The 17,256-nt window shown below is 37.2% G+C and overlaps 1 protein-coding gene across 1 annotated transcript in view; it reads left to right on the top strand.

Annotated features, from left to right (window-relative positions):
• Positions 1–17,256, top strand: part of LOC104521846 (breast carcinoma-amplified sequence 3) — a gene marked incomplete at its 3' end in the record, with an annotated part of 98,332 nt that overhangs the window by 46,753 nt on the left and 34,323 nt on the right. The window contains exons 8-10 of the mRNA XM_010163964.1: positions 1,895–1,971; positions 13,077–13,153; positions 14,453–14,536. Of these exons, the coding sequence (XP_010162266.1) occupies positions 1,895–1,971; positions 13,077–13,153; positions 14,453–14,536 (238 nt within the window). The remainder of the gene's footprint in view (positions 1–1,894; positions 1,972–13,076; positions 13,154–14,452; positions 14,537–17,256) is intronic.

Here is a 17,256-nt window from a genome sequence, read left to right as displayed (position 1 = left end):
TATAACTTTTAAAAATTGAGAAGGGGGTGGAGAAGCATCTATTTCATGAGAGAGCTACAAGCAAATAAGAAACCCTACCTTAATTTCTTGTATGACTTAAACATCTGAATCTGCCTTGCTGTGTTACGTGTCCTGCCCTCTTCTTTTGACAAGCAAGCTGCTTGCTCTGGCAGTGTGTGTGTGCTTCCCAGTCTAGGTCTGCAAATCTGTGGGTATGAAAGACTTTTGGCTGAAAATTTCCATTGATTTCTACCTTCCTTCCAAGGATTTGTGCCTCTCCTCATTTCTAGATAGAGGCATACTGATAATTAGAGCAGTGACAAAATCCTAGGACGAGATGTTATAAACCTGAGCATCCTGAAAGAATCTGAGATACGAAACAGAGCTTCTTGCTTTAATCAGCTTGTGTATCAGCCAGGCAGAAAGTGACTGGTGTCAAACCAGTCTATTGAAAAAAACTTCAGGAGTCATCTTGGGAATTACAGATGCAATCTACGTCATTTGTCAAATGTGTTGGTAAAAATAATAGCAAAATAAAGAAGCAGACACATAACTCATGCCTGTTGGAGGAGCATTAGTACAGTTTTGTAGGTGGAAATCGTGACTCAAAATGTATTTATACATCTGAAAACATCAGCAAGCATGTGGGTAAGGTATGTATTTTGATTTTAGTGTAGTCTTTCACCAGTCTTACAGATTCTAAGCTCTCATAGGATAAGAAGGGGCTGCTGTTGTGGCTAAACAATTAAAAACAGGAGGAAAAAAAAGATGATTTAATGGCTGACTTTCACCCTGATGGGAGAGAAGCATCACCGTTTAGACCCGAGGATATTTGTCAAGACTGATGTGATTCATCATCTTTTTAGACATTATTCTATACTGTAATATGCTATCATAATTTTTAGATGAAGCATTGAGTGTGTATTTTCATCATTGAAGGATGCAATTAATTTTTTGCCACATTGTATCTTTACTATTAAAACTATGAGAACAGCATTTAATAATGCTCCATATTGTCAGCTAATTATAAAAAATAGTGTCTCACATTCTTCCTAATGAGAAAATAATCAGATTTTTAATTAATTATGTCATTTTGCTAAATGTTCCAGAGAGCTGGTAGATTTTATCTGTTTATTTATTGGCTTCCCACGTGATTCTTTCATTTCAAGTGTCTGAAAACTTGGTTTTGGGAAGTCATCAGTGTAGGAGATGATGTATCCTAGTTATAAAGCTTTTGAGGTGCTTCACTTTGCAAATTTGCATCTTTGGCCTCTTGTTTGTTTAGACAGGATGGTGATTCATGCATAGTTATCACATGGCTTTTGTTTTTTGTTTCAAGTAATGAACAGATATTTTACAATAAAAGTGTGTATGTGTACAAGTGAATACATAAATATACACCTGTAATTTTGCTAATTGACACAAATTCTGCTTCTCAGTTGGGTGCTGATCTTCTTGGTATGAAAAAAATGCAGCTTTTAGTAAATAACATGGTTTAATAAGATGGTTTAATAAATTTGCAATGAGGTGGGCAATGGGATTATTTCAAATTTAGCTTGTGTTCTACAGATTGTTGATTTGATTGTTATTTGAGTCATTGAAAGTAATTCAGGATCCTTGCAATTCCATTCTTTCTTTTTAATGGAGCTTTTACTGCAGGAGGTATATCATAAATATGCTGTGTTGTTCTGTATCAGATCTGTGTACTTCCTGAAATGAAGGTTATGTGGTTGGGATGAGAGAGAATCCTCAATAACTGCCATGTATTGGTAACCTGGCAGTTTATCACTGTAGAATTTATATTGATGCTTTTGAAATAATTACATTTAGATATTGAATCTTTAAACCAATGCATTTAATGTTTAAAGTACGCCTTCCATTTCTGTGTTTTCAGGATACTTGTTGTAGTCCTGCAAGAGAAAATTGCCGCCTTTGACAGCTGTACTTTCACCAAAAAATTCTTCGTTACAAGTATGTACAATAATTGGGTTCAATCTTTTTGCTCTAGTGGTGGAGTAAGATAAAACAGATTTTGTTTGTTTTTATTTCTAAATCCTTAAAGCAGGTCTCTGTGACTTCATTTGGAAAGGGAATTTTTTTGCCTCAAAAAAAATACAGTTTTATTTCTAAATCCTTAAAGCAGGTCTCTGACTTCATTTGAAAAGGGAATTTTTTGCCTCAAAAAAAATACAATTATTACTCTGTCAGTCTTTGGCTCCTTTGCATATTTATTATTGCTGTAACTAATTTCTCATTGTTATGAAGAGCACCTACACTGACATCCATAGGCAGCTGGAAAGTTAGTTTGTTCGTTTTGCGTGTTGCTGCCCCAACATCTGTAGCACAGTAATTGATATGTTAGTAGAGAAAACCAGTCTATTTTCTACTGCCTGTGCTCTGCTCTGTCACTGGATGTCATTTACCTGCTCCCAAGACAGCGTGTGTTTGTGTAATGCTAAACACTGAGAAAATATTTACCCCAGAAAACATTAAAACCTTACCTTTCCAAGCAGTTAGTGACTAGTGCTACTGTTCATCAGTTAAAATCACCTCTTAAAATCTGTAGATTACTGAGGGATCAGGATTTCCTTTCGAAGGATCAGAGTTTTATTGTTAAAAAGGAGAATCTGAAATTTCCTGGCTGTATTTTCGGTTACAGTTGGTAAAGTTGTAAATTATCTTTTCGTATTATCTGTGTATGTAAAGCAAAATGTAGTTAAGAGAAGCTATTTCTTGTAATAGCTTGAAGAAAAGCATCTTTATGCAGTAATATTAAAGTTGCCAATAGGTGTCAGTTTCTTCCTATACATGGTGTAAGATCCTGGGAATCTGCTGGGGTTCAGAGCAAACAGCCAAATGGGGAAAAAACTTGTGTCCTCCTGTTTCTCACTCTTCCTTTTTATTCCACCAAAGAGAATTAGAATACAAGCCTTACTTTATTTTAGATAAAAAAATAAAAAAACCCTCAATTAAATGTAGATTTTGACAATTCTTGTGCTTTTTTTAATTCCAGGTATTGTTTGTTGCTTGTTTTTTTTTAAAAAAGGTACTGCAATTTGTTTTTAAAAATTAATCCACTCAACTGTATTTTGAGGAGCAGGGATATCCTGTCCCTACCCATAACTTTCATTTTGCAGTGCATTTTTGTGGAATGGTGGTGGAATTTAAAGAGGATATTTTTGGGGATATTTACCAAGTTTTTGAAAAATCCAAACTCCTGAAATCTCACTATTCACTGTATATTTCTCCATCTGTGCTGTGTTTTGAGAACCTGAGACGTTCTTAAACTTTATTCTAGTTCTGGGGTTCCAAAGCTCGGTTAAAGACCCTCCTCATTTTGTCCTGGGCACTTTGGAAAGCTGTGGGACCCACTGGAGCTGCTGCCACCACAGCCCTTCCCCTGCTGCCACCCCAGCTTGCCTGTGGCCAGTGATGGGGTGTGACTGGGCAAAAAGACGTGTACTTTTTTCCTAGATAAATGGGTTTCTTGGGCCTGTGCTGGGGAATAGTTGTGCTGAGGATTTTCAAGCTTAGTTGTTTCACTTAATAGTTTATATGCTATCAAGTGGGTGTTACGCTCTGGCATGTTGAAGGCTGCAGTAAAGCTTTTGTCTAAGCTTTCAGATTTCAAATGTGCTGAAATCTCTTCAACCGAAGAGTGTATCTTTAAAGGCTTAAGTCACTCTGATGTGTTGGAAATGATGTAAATGAGCTACCTAGTTAGCTGTGTAGATTTTTGATAGTCAGCCAACTGGCCAGCAACTGGGCTCTTTTGCTGTGACTTTTTTAAAATTTAGGAAAGGGCAGTGTCAATGTAAATTGGAAAAGTAGAAATCCCTAAAAAGAAATCTTGGCTAAAAGGTCTTATAGGCGTCTTTGTTTCCATTACTGGAGCAGCCCTGCTCTGAGGGACAGTCAGCTGGTGTCCTGTCTGGACCCATCCTGATGTGCCTCGGTTGGACAGTGGCAATAAGAATGTCACTGGCTGCCCAGAAAATTTTTCATCATGACAAAGATTTGCAGCTGTGTTATCTGATTGCTTTTGGTCAGAAGCAATGGCATAAAAGGTCAAAAATATTAAATGAGGATCACTAGCTCTTTGAAGGCATTTCTGCTACTGTGTAAGCCACTGTGTAGAAAAAGAAAATCTTTTTTCAAGAAGATTTGGTGGTGATATGGAAATCACATCTTCCATCCATCTCAACTAAGCAGCGTTGGGAGCCTTAGAACCTCATGGAGAGAACCTCATATGCAAACATAATTAAGCAGAGGCTCTTTATACATTAAAACTAAATGCAGAATGTAAAATTAAAAACAGTGTCAGGAATTCTGAAGTTCGGTGTTCCTCAGCAATGCTAATGCAGCTGTGTTGCACATGAGTAGTATTTGTCTTTCTGTTTTTATTTTTGTGGTTGAATGTGTAGCTTAATATATTGTTGTAATAAATATACCATAAAATATTCAGGATGTAGAACATGGTCAAGTTTGTGCTGCTGTTGGAATGTTTAACTCCTGCATTTCCTGATTTTTCTTGAGCAAATTTGACATAGTAGTATTCTTTTTTCTTTTTTTGTGCCCCCCTGCATGCGATTAGATGGAAATGTGCTGATTTGACTTGAGTGGCAGTGAGCCAGCACATTTTACTTGTGCCTTTTGTAACAAAAACTCAATGTACGGGTTCTCCAGTCTTGGTGTGTGAATTTAAGACGGGTGCTTAAACTTGAAGGGAAAAGATATTGTAGAAAAATTACCAGGATATCCTGTAATCTACGCTATGTGGTATTCTTATTTTTAAATGTCTGCTAAGGGAAGGCATAGCATCAGTCTGCAAAGAACTGATGGCGAAAACTTTCCTACCTTCTCTACTGTGCTTGTGCTTGGAACCAACTCCATTTTGTTCAGCAAGGACTTGCATCAGGGGGACAATAAAACCAAACAGTAATTTTGCACTGTTTTAAGGGCTCACATGGCCAAACTAAAAAAATCCATTCGATGCTTATAACAAGAATGTGTTTCCTTTGGTAGTTGGGAATTTCAAGGTGTGGGTTTAAATAGATTTTTAAGTAGTTAAGAGTTTTATTGTGGTTCACTTCAGATACCTTTCAGAGCCTTTTTCTGAATGTTGCAGATGACTGAAGGATCAGAAATGAAAGTGATGGACAGGCTTTTTTTCCACCTACTTTTCTCTAAACAATAGATGCAGAAAAGCTGAATTTCATTGATTTCTATTACATCAGTGCTCCCTCAACCCTTCTCCAAAAATGCTTGCTTAGTGGAACATTGATGATTATGAATATGGCCTGATGGATACTTTCTTCTCTGTAAAGAATATCCTTCCCACCCCCTGGGCCCTAAGTAAAGATTATCACAGATAACATCATGCATGTGGCATCATCTTTGTGTCCAATAACTAGTGCCTGCTCAGTTTCTCTGGCCCTTCCACTCCTCATATTGATATATTCTCCATCCATTATTCTCTAGGGATGAAGACAGTTATTGCAGCCATTAGCTGGCACCACATTTCTATTGATGCTGTACAGCTAGAGCCTTAAGAGGTAATTTTCCAGATTTTAGTCAGAGTACTTTATTGTATATAAAGTCTCAAAAGACTCGCCTAACCACAAGCCAAAAATTATTCACTGTATGTTAAATGCACCCCACCTGCACCTCTCAAGATAAATAAAAACAACCAGCCAAAGCAAAGTGTGTTTGGTACTCTGATCTGCAGTTTGGATGTGGCATTCCTATTTTCACTGACATCCACAGGCAAGGAATAATACGGCATTTTCAGTTTGTCACAGGTCTGATCTGGAAATCATCTAGGCTTTTTTGTGTGATTTTGTTAGCTTTGTTAGAATTCCTTATCCCTGATCGACACACAGGGAGCAGTTGGATCTCTTTGCTTTCAAGTGAAAACACTGATTGTCTTATGAAAAAGTTTAATGCCTGAAGAATTACATTCTTCAAGAAGTTCTGTTTGAGCTCCTGTTTCACAGTGTTTTCTTGATCAGGGAAGACACACCAAGTATGTTGCTGTGAATTATATAGAAGCACTTTTTATTTTTATATACACACACACTCCCCTTTAATGTAATTTGTAACTGCATTTGCTGAGAAATGTTGATTTGATCTTACTTCTACTTTTAACAGCATTTTTTCCTGAATGTGGGAATCGGCGTATCACTGTTACAGCATAATGCTGAAATAATTTTTGAACAAGTCTTTAGGGCAACGTGGTAAATTTATGGAAACAAATGTCTTTGTAGCTTACAGGGTGTTTTGTTGTATCGCAGGAAAGTGTAAATACAACGGAAAAATTGCCTAAAGACAGAAACAAGGCATTGGTACCCAAGATGTATATCTATTGTATCTCCTGGGTTTGACAGTTTTAAAAATTATATGTAGAACAGGAAGTGCTGTTTGTTTCTGTGGGAGTTATTTTTATCTAAAGCACCCAAATCCGTAATGTTAAAGGCCAAAACAAAGCCATTTTACTCACATTGTCCTGTACAAGAACAACCTCTATAGGAACATTATTATTTATCATTGTGGAATTCTCTGAACAAAAAAAAGAAAGTAAACCTGAGATTAAAATATGGTTTGTCCTGTAATCAGTCAAATTTGTGCTAAATTAAACAGCTAAACCTAATAAACATTAAAGGCCATAGATATTTTTAGTAAAAGCTCTGAGTAGAGTAACAGGAAAATACTTAAAACTGCCATGATAGAACTGACAGGGAAAGGAGGTCTCTGTAGTAATAGTAAGAGTAGTAGTAATAATAATAATATATTGTATAGCTACAATAATAGCAATAATAATGATGATCATAAATTAGTTCTGTTGTTTTTCCCCAAGCTTGTATGAGGGAATTCTGTTCTTCCAGTCGAGGTGAGCACAAAGTCACTGCAGGGCTGGGTCTGTGCTGAACATGAAGTGTATTATGGATATTGCCCTGCAGAGGCTGGTGATGATGGTGTGTGTAGCATTTGTGGCTTTACTTTTTCACTCTATTTCTAGATTTTTTTTTTTTTTTAGTGTTTTAGTAGTGATAATGCCACTCTGATTTAAAAAAAATAAAAAATAAAAAAAAAAAGAAAAAGGGTGGCAAAAATGATTTCCCAGTAGGATGCATCCTGCTGGTTTGCTCTTTTGCTCAGTTTTTATGGGTGATACTTAAACAGAAGGAAGTACAAGAACAATGGAAGAGTATTGGAAAGTATGTGACAGTGTGCGAGTAATAACATTTACATAGGGCCTTTCATCTAGAAGGAGCCAGGAGGAATTTATAAACAATATTACTTTATACAGTTTATAAACAAATAAATTTGGTTTGCTTGGTGACGCTTAAAAAAAAAAAAAGCCCAAACAAACAAAAAATATTAGATAAAACAACTTATATGATTTGTTTTCCTTGGAATAAACAATGGTTTTGCAACAGAAGGATCATTACCAGTTATTTATTGTATATACCCTTTCTGTGCTCTCTGTCATAGATCTGTTTTCTGGCTGCTCTGAATTGCAAGACTTAAGAATGTAGTTTTGTAATTTCATTACTATGGAGTGCTGTATATTTCATAAGACCTAGAGAAAAATTACTAATTGATTATAAGCTACATCCAGTGACTGAAATGTAGCATAGCTTTAGTGGGTTCTTGCAGTTATTTATTTAAAAATACACAATATCACTGCTTCACCGATTTTTAAAGTGATGCCTGGGAAACACTTTGAATGATTAAAGGCAAATAATTTTGGTTGAAAAGAGTTACGTATTTTGGAATTTGCTCAGAAAACTGTGTTTAAAAATACACTTAAGAAGGCATATGTCATCTTGAATGAACCTCTCCACAGGCTGAAACAGAAACATCTTTGTTTATCCAGTAACCTGCATCCTCAGTAGGTTTCACTTCATTTTGCCTTGGAGATCTCTGCCCTGAGCAGCATTGCTTGTGTTTGCTGACTGTATCCTATCCCAGTGTCATATTCATCATGCTCAAAAGAGATGCAATGTCTTCCGTGGTTCGGGGTAAGATACAGAATCCTAAGAAGATTTTAGGTAGTACTGCAGTATTTATTGTAGTTACTGCATAAACACACACAGAAGCAGCCTGAAATAGAACTGGACAACACCTTGTATCTGCGAGGAATGCGTATTAGTGTTGTCTCTCAGAGCACATACACCATCCATACTTCCTGAAAGAGAAGGACACATACGTAGAACACATCTGAAGATACCGATTGGACTTGTAGCAGTATCATGGGTAACAAAGATGCACAGCTCTGGTCCTCCTGAAGAGCTGAGTTCTTGAAAGCTTAGATGCCTTTTGATTGCAGTTGGGATTCCGAAGATTGTGTGCTTGGATGTGAAGTACCAAACTGCCAAGTTTTTGTGAATATTAGGAATCCCTGCAGTGTTTACCCCCAACCCCTTGGTGACGCTTGAGTGTACATATATATATGTGTGTGTGTGTGTGTGTGTGTGTGTATATATATATATATATATTTAATTTTTTTAAGCTTTTCTGTGATGAAAAAGCTGTGGAGCTTAATGAAGAGCTGCCCCAGTACAAATGGTTCAAGTTTTCATAGTGGCATGTTTTGTGATTTATTGGCTTAATCTCTGTTACCACTGACATGACTTTGAATGGCTGTGTTCCTCTTAACAGTGTTTTCCCAATATGCTGTTTGTTTAAAAGCTAAGTGGGAGGAATGTTGCTTTTCTCATCTTGGCTGCTGTCTGTGTGTTCACACTGCCATTGCTGAAGCTAGAGGATGAGCTTTTTAAAAGCAATTGAAGAAAAGGACTGGAGTCTTAGTTTTCTGTAGGAGCATAGACCAATGGAAAGGTGCAGAGTCAGACAAGTAGATAATTGTGTGGTTTCAGAATGAGTAGAGGAGGTGAATTTTCCTTGTTATGGGTATATGGACATGAATCTCCAAAGGGTGGTAGAGATTTTCATAAAAATTAATTGAAAAGTGTTGTAAAATAAACATGCCTTCTTTTTGTTCACTCATTAATCAAACATTTGTATAGCTCTTTGGAGAACTTTAACTTCTGGGATTCCTGTCAGTAAAACCGAAGATAAAAAGTCAGCACAACAGCAAGAAAGCTAAAACCATCTTTGAATCCAAATAATCACAAACTAGATGCTTATTTCAGATTATAATTTTAAAACTCAGTTATTTAAAAAAAAAGTCATTAAGAAACTAAGAAACTGTAATGCTAAAGAATTTACCTGTGGTACCATTTTGATGTTGGAGGAACTTGCATCTTGGAAATGGGACTACCAAGGTGCAGAATATGAGCCAGTCCCTGTTCAGAGGGAGCCTGGAGCCTGTTTTTTACTCGTGAGCGTTGCTTTGGTCAGCACCGGTTAGAGTTCTTGAGCATAGGAACTTAACCGAGTTAGCAGAAATACCTGCCCTTCAATTCAGACTTCCAAAATAGTCTTTTTCTGCTTTTACCTTTTCACAGCTCTAGTAGTGCACATCCTCTGTGTGTTGTGATAAAGCACAAGAGAAAGAAACTGTACTTTAAAACATTTCAAATAGTTTCCTGTAGGTTTTCACCTATATTTTTTGTGGGTGATAGTCCTGGTAAAGGTTATTCTAGGATCAGCTGTTTTTTAGTACTTGCTTGATTTGCTGTACTTTTGGAAGGACTTTCCCCAAGTGATCTTTTCTTGGATGACCCCTCTATGCTGTCATTAAAACTTGGAAACTTTGGTCGTCTTGACAGTTAGTTCTGCATTCTCATTATGTTCACTCCTATTAGAAACATGCTAAAGTTGCTGCTGTTGTTGCTTAGAATGGATTTTTCCTCAGTTGTTTTGAAGTTTAGTAGAAATAGAAGTTAATTTTTAAGAGAGTTAGGCTGGTAATGATTGGATGGCTGGGCTTGATAGGTCACGCTGTGTCTCTCTTTTCATTTGCCTAGTAGATGATGTTCTGCTGACTCCAGTTGTTTTTTTGGAAAGCAGAAAAACAATTTGCTTTTCCTTCCCATAAAGTATAACCCTTTGTTTATCCTTGTCCTGCTTCAAGTTTCCAAAATGCAGAGACTTGCAAAGAAAAGAAAGGGAGGAAATAGCTCTTTTTTTACACTGTTTTTCGTATCGGAGAGTAGAGTTTAGTACGGAGCTGAATTGTTGACCTCTGAGGAGGTTATTATTAGCGTTGGCTGATTTGTGTGTGGAGCTGTGTCTGATTGACTGAGTCCAGTTCATGGAACAAAATACCTACGGTGGGTTTGGTGAAGACAGCTGCAGTTTTTCCAAGATAACTTTACTCTTTCTAGTTCATTAATTTTTGATTTCAAGAATAATGCTTTTTGCAGTTCTTCATTTACTTCAGTTCACTGAAATAATTGAGAACAGCTCCCTTTTCCAAGCAAGATGTTTCTTTTTGTTCTCAGTTGTTAAATTGCTTGGGTTTTGTCGTTACAGTTCATCTCTTGGCTGATGCTCCTTTGGTTTTCTGCTGTAAGGTGCTTGTGGAGTTTGGGAAATGCAAGTGACTGATTCTAAAGTCACTGTAGCGATTTCAATGAGGAGGACTATCATCTGACACCTTTTAATGCTCTATTTTATACATAAAAGGGAAGAAAAATAACTAAAGTTTGGGGGACCTGAATGTATTTTCTGACCCAGATGAAAATTGCTGAAGAAGTCAGCATTAAAACCTTAGTGGCTGTGGTCTATAATGTCATTGGAAGAACACATTCTTATTTACAACCTAGGGTTGTATTTACAACCTTTTTTTGCTTGCTTTGTTCCTTAAGAGGCTCTGGCTACCCACACTTTATGCACTTCTGGAATGCAATAACAATTGTGGCATCATCTCTTCAGAATTCGTTTTCCTTCCTGAGATCAAGGCTGTGATAAGGCCTTACAAAATATTCACTTGGTTTTGCTTTCCTGGCCTGAGATGGATTTAATTGGATGAATTGCTGCTTTTCTCCTTCCATTGCTTTATGACCTTTGAAATAGCTCGCTGTGATCTTTCGAATTTTGCAATACCCTCACTGCTCTGCTCTGAAAAATGAAATAGAGCTGTTTATCTTTGCATGAACAGTATAGCAGCTGTTTCTGCACGTGCCCAACAAAATACCATCAAACGTGTCTTTAATTGTTGTCAAATGTCAGTTTAAACTCAAACCCACGCACTATAGTTATCATCCTCCCACACACCTTCTCCCCATTTTGCAAGCGTTGAAAATAATGCCGTGAAGCTTTTAAAAGTCTGTTCTCCTCACTAAGTGTTCTCCTCACTAAGACTATTTGGGGGCTGTTGGAAAAGACCCTGATACTTGCAAAAAGAAGGCAGTGGAATAGGTTTGCTTTTTCTCACTGTGGCTGGCAGATCAGTATCAAGAGTCTGACACAAGAGACTTTGGGGAAATAGAAGCTTAGCCAGCTGTGACTTTTTTTTTTAAATATAGATATATATTGTGCTTCTCAGAATGCACTGTAGGATTTTATGCAATAAATTGCAGTTGTTGGTTATATTTGTTCTAAAATGTTCTTTGCCTGATCTCAGTGCTCCTTCTGCCTGTGATACAGGATCAGCTAACCAGGGGACTCCTTTAAATAAGACACACATGTCTCTTAAGTTTTTAAGTGTTTTGTTTCTTGGCCAACCAGTGAGAGAATATGAATTACTAAATTGTCTATATTAGCCTGAGAACTGATGAAAATGGAGATTAACCATTCGCTTGATGGTCCCCCTCCTTCCCCCCATTCTCTTCCCCCTTATGCAATATTTCTTTTTTTATATCCATGTTTTAGTGTACTGGAACGGATTTAGGTCCAGTGAATGGTGGTCTGCTGGTGGCTGAAGGCCGTAGTTTGCTAGTTTAAGTTGGAACACTCAAGCTCAAATCTTGGTATCGGGGCCCTAATCAGGAAACGCTTCTGTGGCTTCATCCATGTAACTTCAATAACTGAATTTTCAGACTTGTACCTTGACAAAGGATCCCACCACGCAGCACGGACGTGTACCCTGTCAGGGCCAGAATACCAAAGTTAAGATCCATCAGTAGGACTGGAGCACCAAGTACAGGCAGGGGTTATGTGGTGATGTAGAAGGAGCAGCCGTCCACCTGAAAGGACTTAATCTGAAATGATGAAAAACAAAGGAGGGGAAACAGGACATGGAAATAGGACAGTAATAGCAATTAGGATAAGGGTCACCATGCTACTTTTAATTGTAGATTACTTAAGCTTTTCATTTATGTTCAAGCATTATCTATTTGTTTTCAGTAATTAAAAAAAATATATTTTTTTAATTTTAATAGTCAATAGTGTGATATTCTTGGTTGTTGTTTTTTGGTTTTTTTTTTTTTTAACTCAGACTTTATTTAATTGCATTTAACATGGGCCTGATTAATTTTAAGCCTTGCCATATTTTTATTCACAGCTATTTTCAGTGGCTTTCTATTATAGGTATTTTCACCTTTTAATCCTCAGGAATAATTCTCTATTTGTTTATTACCTGTCTTTATGTATGTTTATATATCTATGTTTAATGGTAATATAAAGGTAATGAAAAGCAGGTGAACAATGAAAACTTTGCTACTGATTTTAAAGGAATTACTAATTCACTCACTGTGTTAAGTGTGTGCAAAAGTATTTTGAGAGGCTAAGGGCTTGTATGTAGAATTATTAAAAACAAAGACAAAAGCACAATACACCCTTTCGTACCACAAAAATCTAGAAGAGCTTGAAGCAAACTGAAACTGTTCACCAATAGAAAGATGTCAATCAAGTAAAATTAATTAAAATGTGAAGATCTAGAACCAATCCAGCCAAACTTAAATATTCTCCTCACCCCACTGCATCAAAATGCCGTTATAAAAATGCAAACGTAAGGAGAAATGAGTATTTACACATAATTAACTGTTCAAAATAGCTCATCTAACCACAGCCTTATCTTTAGGAACAAAAATGCAAGCATTTACTGAGTGATATTAGCAATTGAAAGGTTTTTGTTTAGACTTTTTGTTTTCTTGGCAATAAATAAAATTCTTTGTAAGAAGTCATTAGGAGATTTCTTAATGTTGCCTTTTAAAACTTTGCAGGCTGCTATCCTTGTCCAGGGCCAAACATGAATCCTATTGCACTTGGAAGCCGTTGGCTTGCTTATGCAGAAAATAAGGTAAGGAAAGGTTTAATTTCAAAAAATACTTCTCTTTGGTTCTAGATTTCATTCTAGCTTTTGTATATATGGGGGGGGTGGGGGGGGAGAGAAAATAAAAAGTCTCAGCACAAAGCTATGTGAAAAAGATGATCTGTAAGAGGCCAGAGAAGTGATTGTGTATTTGAAGCTTGAAGTGTCTGAAAACTTTAAATTCAGCTTCTAATACCTGATTTTTATGTCAAAGCAGATGTTTTTTCTCCCTTCCACCTGTAAGTGGAATAGCTGTTTCTGGAGCTGAACCAGAAATTATCAGAGAGGCAGAGTTTTCAAATGTATTTGTTGTTAAACCTCTTCAAGCACAAATGACTCCTCTCCAAATTCAGGCCTGCCTTTCCGTTAATGCCACGCCTATGTCATTTTGTAAAACTTAACCAGTCAGCCCAGGATTTAATAAAGTATTGCTGCCAAAAATATAAACCTCTGATCAGCAAAAGAATTGCATCACAAAAGGAATTTAAATGGCTTGCGTGTTCCCAGGTACATTCACTGTGGACTTCCCCTTTCCCCCCTAGTTTAACTATTTTTATTTAGATACTTAAATATAAGCAGGAAAGGAAAGCCTGTAGAAACAAATACAACTTACAGTGATTTTTAATTTTCTTTTAGCTAAAACAGTTAAGCAGGCAACATGTTCTGTGTACAAGCAACAAAGCTCTATAGCTTTTTGCCATTTTATTTAGTACAAAGCACAGATTCTACTGTTAGTTTGGGTTCAAAGGCAAAACCTGCTTTTGTAGGTTGATGGCAGGTAGCAGAGTCTTGTTTTGATTTATTAATTTTGAAGGAAGGCAATATAGAGTAAAGCCTATGTACATTCCTTTAATCTATTAAATGTAAAGTTTAAAGTAGCTCTTTTCCTTTGTCATTTCTTTGCTTGCTAGTCAAAAAGGAGGGGAAAGCCACACTCAGATTCTTAGAATGTCTGATATTTAATGTTACATATACATGGCTAAAGCTTTTGATTATATTTATTTAAATTTATTTGTGGTATTGCTGCCAGACCAAAAATCCCACCATTTCAAAGTTTATGAATTCTTAGTGACTACTCATCTTGTAATTGAAAACTGGAGTTGAGTACGCGACAGTCTGGGTGGCACCCAGAAGATTATAAAAAGGGGTTAAGTGTCTCAGCAGGGCTTTTTGCTATTTGTAGGAAAAAACACACCACTATACATGATAAATAAGAGCTATGGTAATGGGTTATGGGTTTGTGTAGTTTAATAGTAGTTACTTGCTTGCTGTCTTTTCTTCTTGTAGCTGATCCGATGCCATCAATCCCGTGGTGGAGCCTGTGGAGACAACATTCAGTCTTACACTGCCACAGTCATTAGTGCTGCCAAAGTGAGTACATCATCTGCTGCTGGGAGAGGTTATCGTGTAAGATAATTATTAGGTTTCCCTGCTGAATTGTACTGTGTGTCATCGCCCCCCTCCCCATTCATGAAAGAGGAAAACAGGGTAAGAAACATGCTAACACTATTACCATGCGTATGGCCCTGATCCTGCAAATCTGAGTAGCCATTGTTTGTCACAAAGTATTCCTGTCCTTCTGAACTAATTTTTAATTTTTTTAAAAACCACAAACAGCTATTCATATTAGTGAGCCTTGTTATAGGAAATTCATAGTAAAATGGATTTGTATAATGGCAGTTCATAATGTTACAAGTTTACATGATTAGAAATCAACATTGTGAATTCTTAGTCTTTTATCATAATGAAAACCGACTTTACAGGTACTTAGTGCTTTTTGGACTCGATCACACTAGCATTGGATGTTTTAATCTCTCTGTAGGATGACAGTGCAGTACTGGAGCTAATTAATTACCTGGAAGCTTTCTCTGAAGGTTAGAGTTTATTAGCCACTGTTCACATATAGGTTTTATCGCCTAGTTTTCTTAGTTCAGATGACATGATAATACCCTTCTATTTTCAGAGAAATGTCTGGGTTTTCATAGTATCAAAAGAAGACCATGGCTTGGAAAAATCTTAAATGAGCCAAAGAGGAGTATGCAGAACTGTTGTTTTACTATTCCCCCCCTCATACTACTCCTTTCCTTGATGACTTGCCTGCAGCATTTTGCCAAGTAATTTCTTTTTCTCACACACACACACACACACACACACACACACACACACACACACACACACACACACACACACACACACACACACACACACACACACACACACACACACACACACACACACACACACACACACACACACACACACACACACACACACACACACACACACACACACACACACACACACACACACACACACACACACACACACACACACACACACACACACACACACACACACACACACACACACACACACACACACACACACACACACACACACACACACACACACACACACACACACACACACACACACACACACACACACACACACACACACACACACACACACACACACACACACACACACACACACACACACACACACACACACACACACACACACACACACACACACACACACACACACACACACACACACACACACACACACACACACACACACACACACACACACACACACACACACACACACACACACACACACACACACACACACACACACACACACACAGAAAGTGAGTTTTGGCATTGCCTGGCAAACTTTGTGCTGATTACAAGCTTTCATTGTAACCGCTAGCCTTTTCATTCCTGATATGCACAACAAAACAAATCTAATAATAGGAATTAAATGACAGCACAGAACAGAAAGCTCAGCGTCACTGAAGAAAACAACAGTTACAAGAACCCACAAAGAGAGACATAGGGCATGCCATCTGATGTAAAAACAAAACATAAAAACAAACATATTCCATCAGCATAGCTTCGGACACAGTCTCACTGTGGCTGGAGGAGGAGAAAAGTCACAGTTTTTTACATTGTTGAGGAGCACTTGAATTGCTGTTCTTCTGGAGACATCTGAAATTTGCTGTACCTCTTTGCATGCTTTCACCATCAGCCAAAAAAAAAAAAGGAGGACGGAGAAATCTTCCAAAAAGCCTTCAATCTCAGCATCGTTAACATATTTTTTTTATAGCACAGATAAGTTTGAAAAACCAACTGGCTTAGCATGATCAGCCACAGTTCTGACAGATGTAGTAAAAATTTTACAAATGGATCACTGTACTGCCAAAGCCAAGCCTACTCATGACTGAAGAATAATAGGCCAAAGCTTTCTTAAACCATATCATGATTGTCAAAGCGTTCCAGCAGGCATAGAAGACTGGGCATTATTCTGCCTGATTTTTTTTTGACAGACTGAAAAAAAAAAAAAATCTAAAAAAGGGGGACATCTTTTGTAGCCCTTACACCAAAGGCTGTGGATAACTAGATTTTTAAGCCAGTAAGGACCAAGATGATGACCTTATGTCCTGAGTAGTAGTAGCCGAGGATCATAATCGAGAAATTCCTACGTTAAGCTGAACATGTGCAAACACTACAGTAGTGATGTTGCATCATGTGAATAGCTACTGAAGATAAAATGATAAGAAAGAAAAGATTGTTAGCCTCTGTACAGAGATAAAGTAATAGTGAAAGTTAGAAATATGGATAATCACAAGGGCACAGTCTCTACTACTTTGTATCTTGCTCAGCACATTGCTTTTGCTCTTGACTGGCTGTTAGATGTTATTGTAATAGACAAGATTAATACTAAAGGAGTTTTAAATATTTGTTTGATTTGGCTCTTGACTGTATCTCAGCCTTGCCGTAGAAGTTGTTATTCATGCCTGACTGTGCAACACTAAATCTGAAATGTTTAATTTATTACTGATTTCAGTGAACCTTCACTTATTATCCAGCAAGTTTTCATCTCTGATAATGGAAATGGTGACTTTCTTGTTAGCAAATATATACTCCAAATATCTGTTGCTTTTCGCCCATCTTGTTGCCTCACCATAAACTTTACTTCTTGCTAAGTAAGTCTTCATTTATAAACCTCTGCTGCTGTTGTATCTTATCAGCCTGCAGTGGTTTGTAATTCCTTTCCTTTGATGGGCAGAGGTATTAGCT

The sequence above is a fragment of the Antrostomus carolinensis genome, unplaced genomic scaffold, assembly GCF_000700745.2.
Source record: "Antrostomus carolinensis isolate BGI_N321 unplaced genomic scaffold, ASM70074v2 scaffold4663, whole genome shotgun sequence".
In the NCBI taxonomy this organism is placed as follows: domain Eukaryota; kingdom Metazoa; phylum Chordata; class Aves; order Caprimulgiformes; family Caprimulgidae; genus Antrostomus; species Antrostomus carolinensis.
The sequence above is the reverse complement of the archived record's forward strand: the minus strand, read 5'-3'. Positions and strand labels throughout refer to the sequence as shown.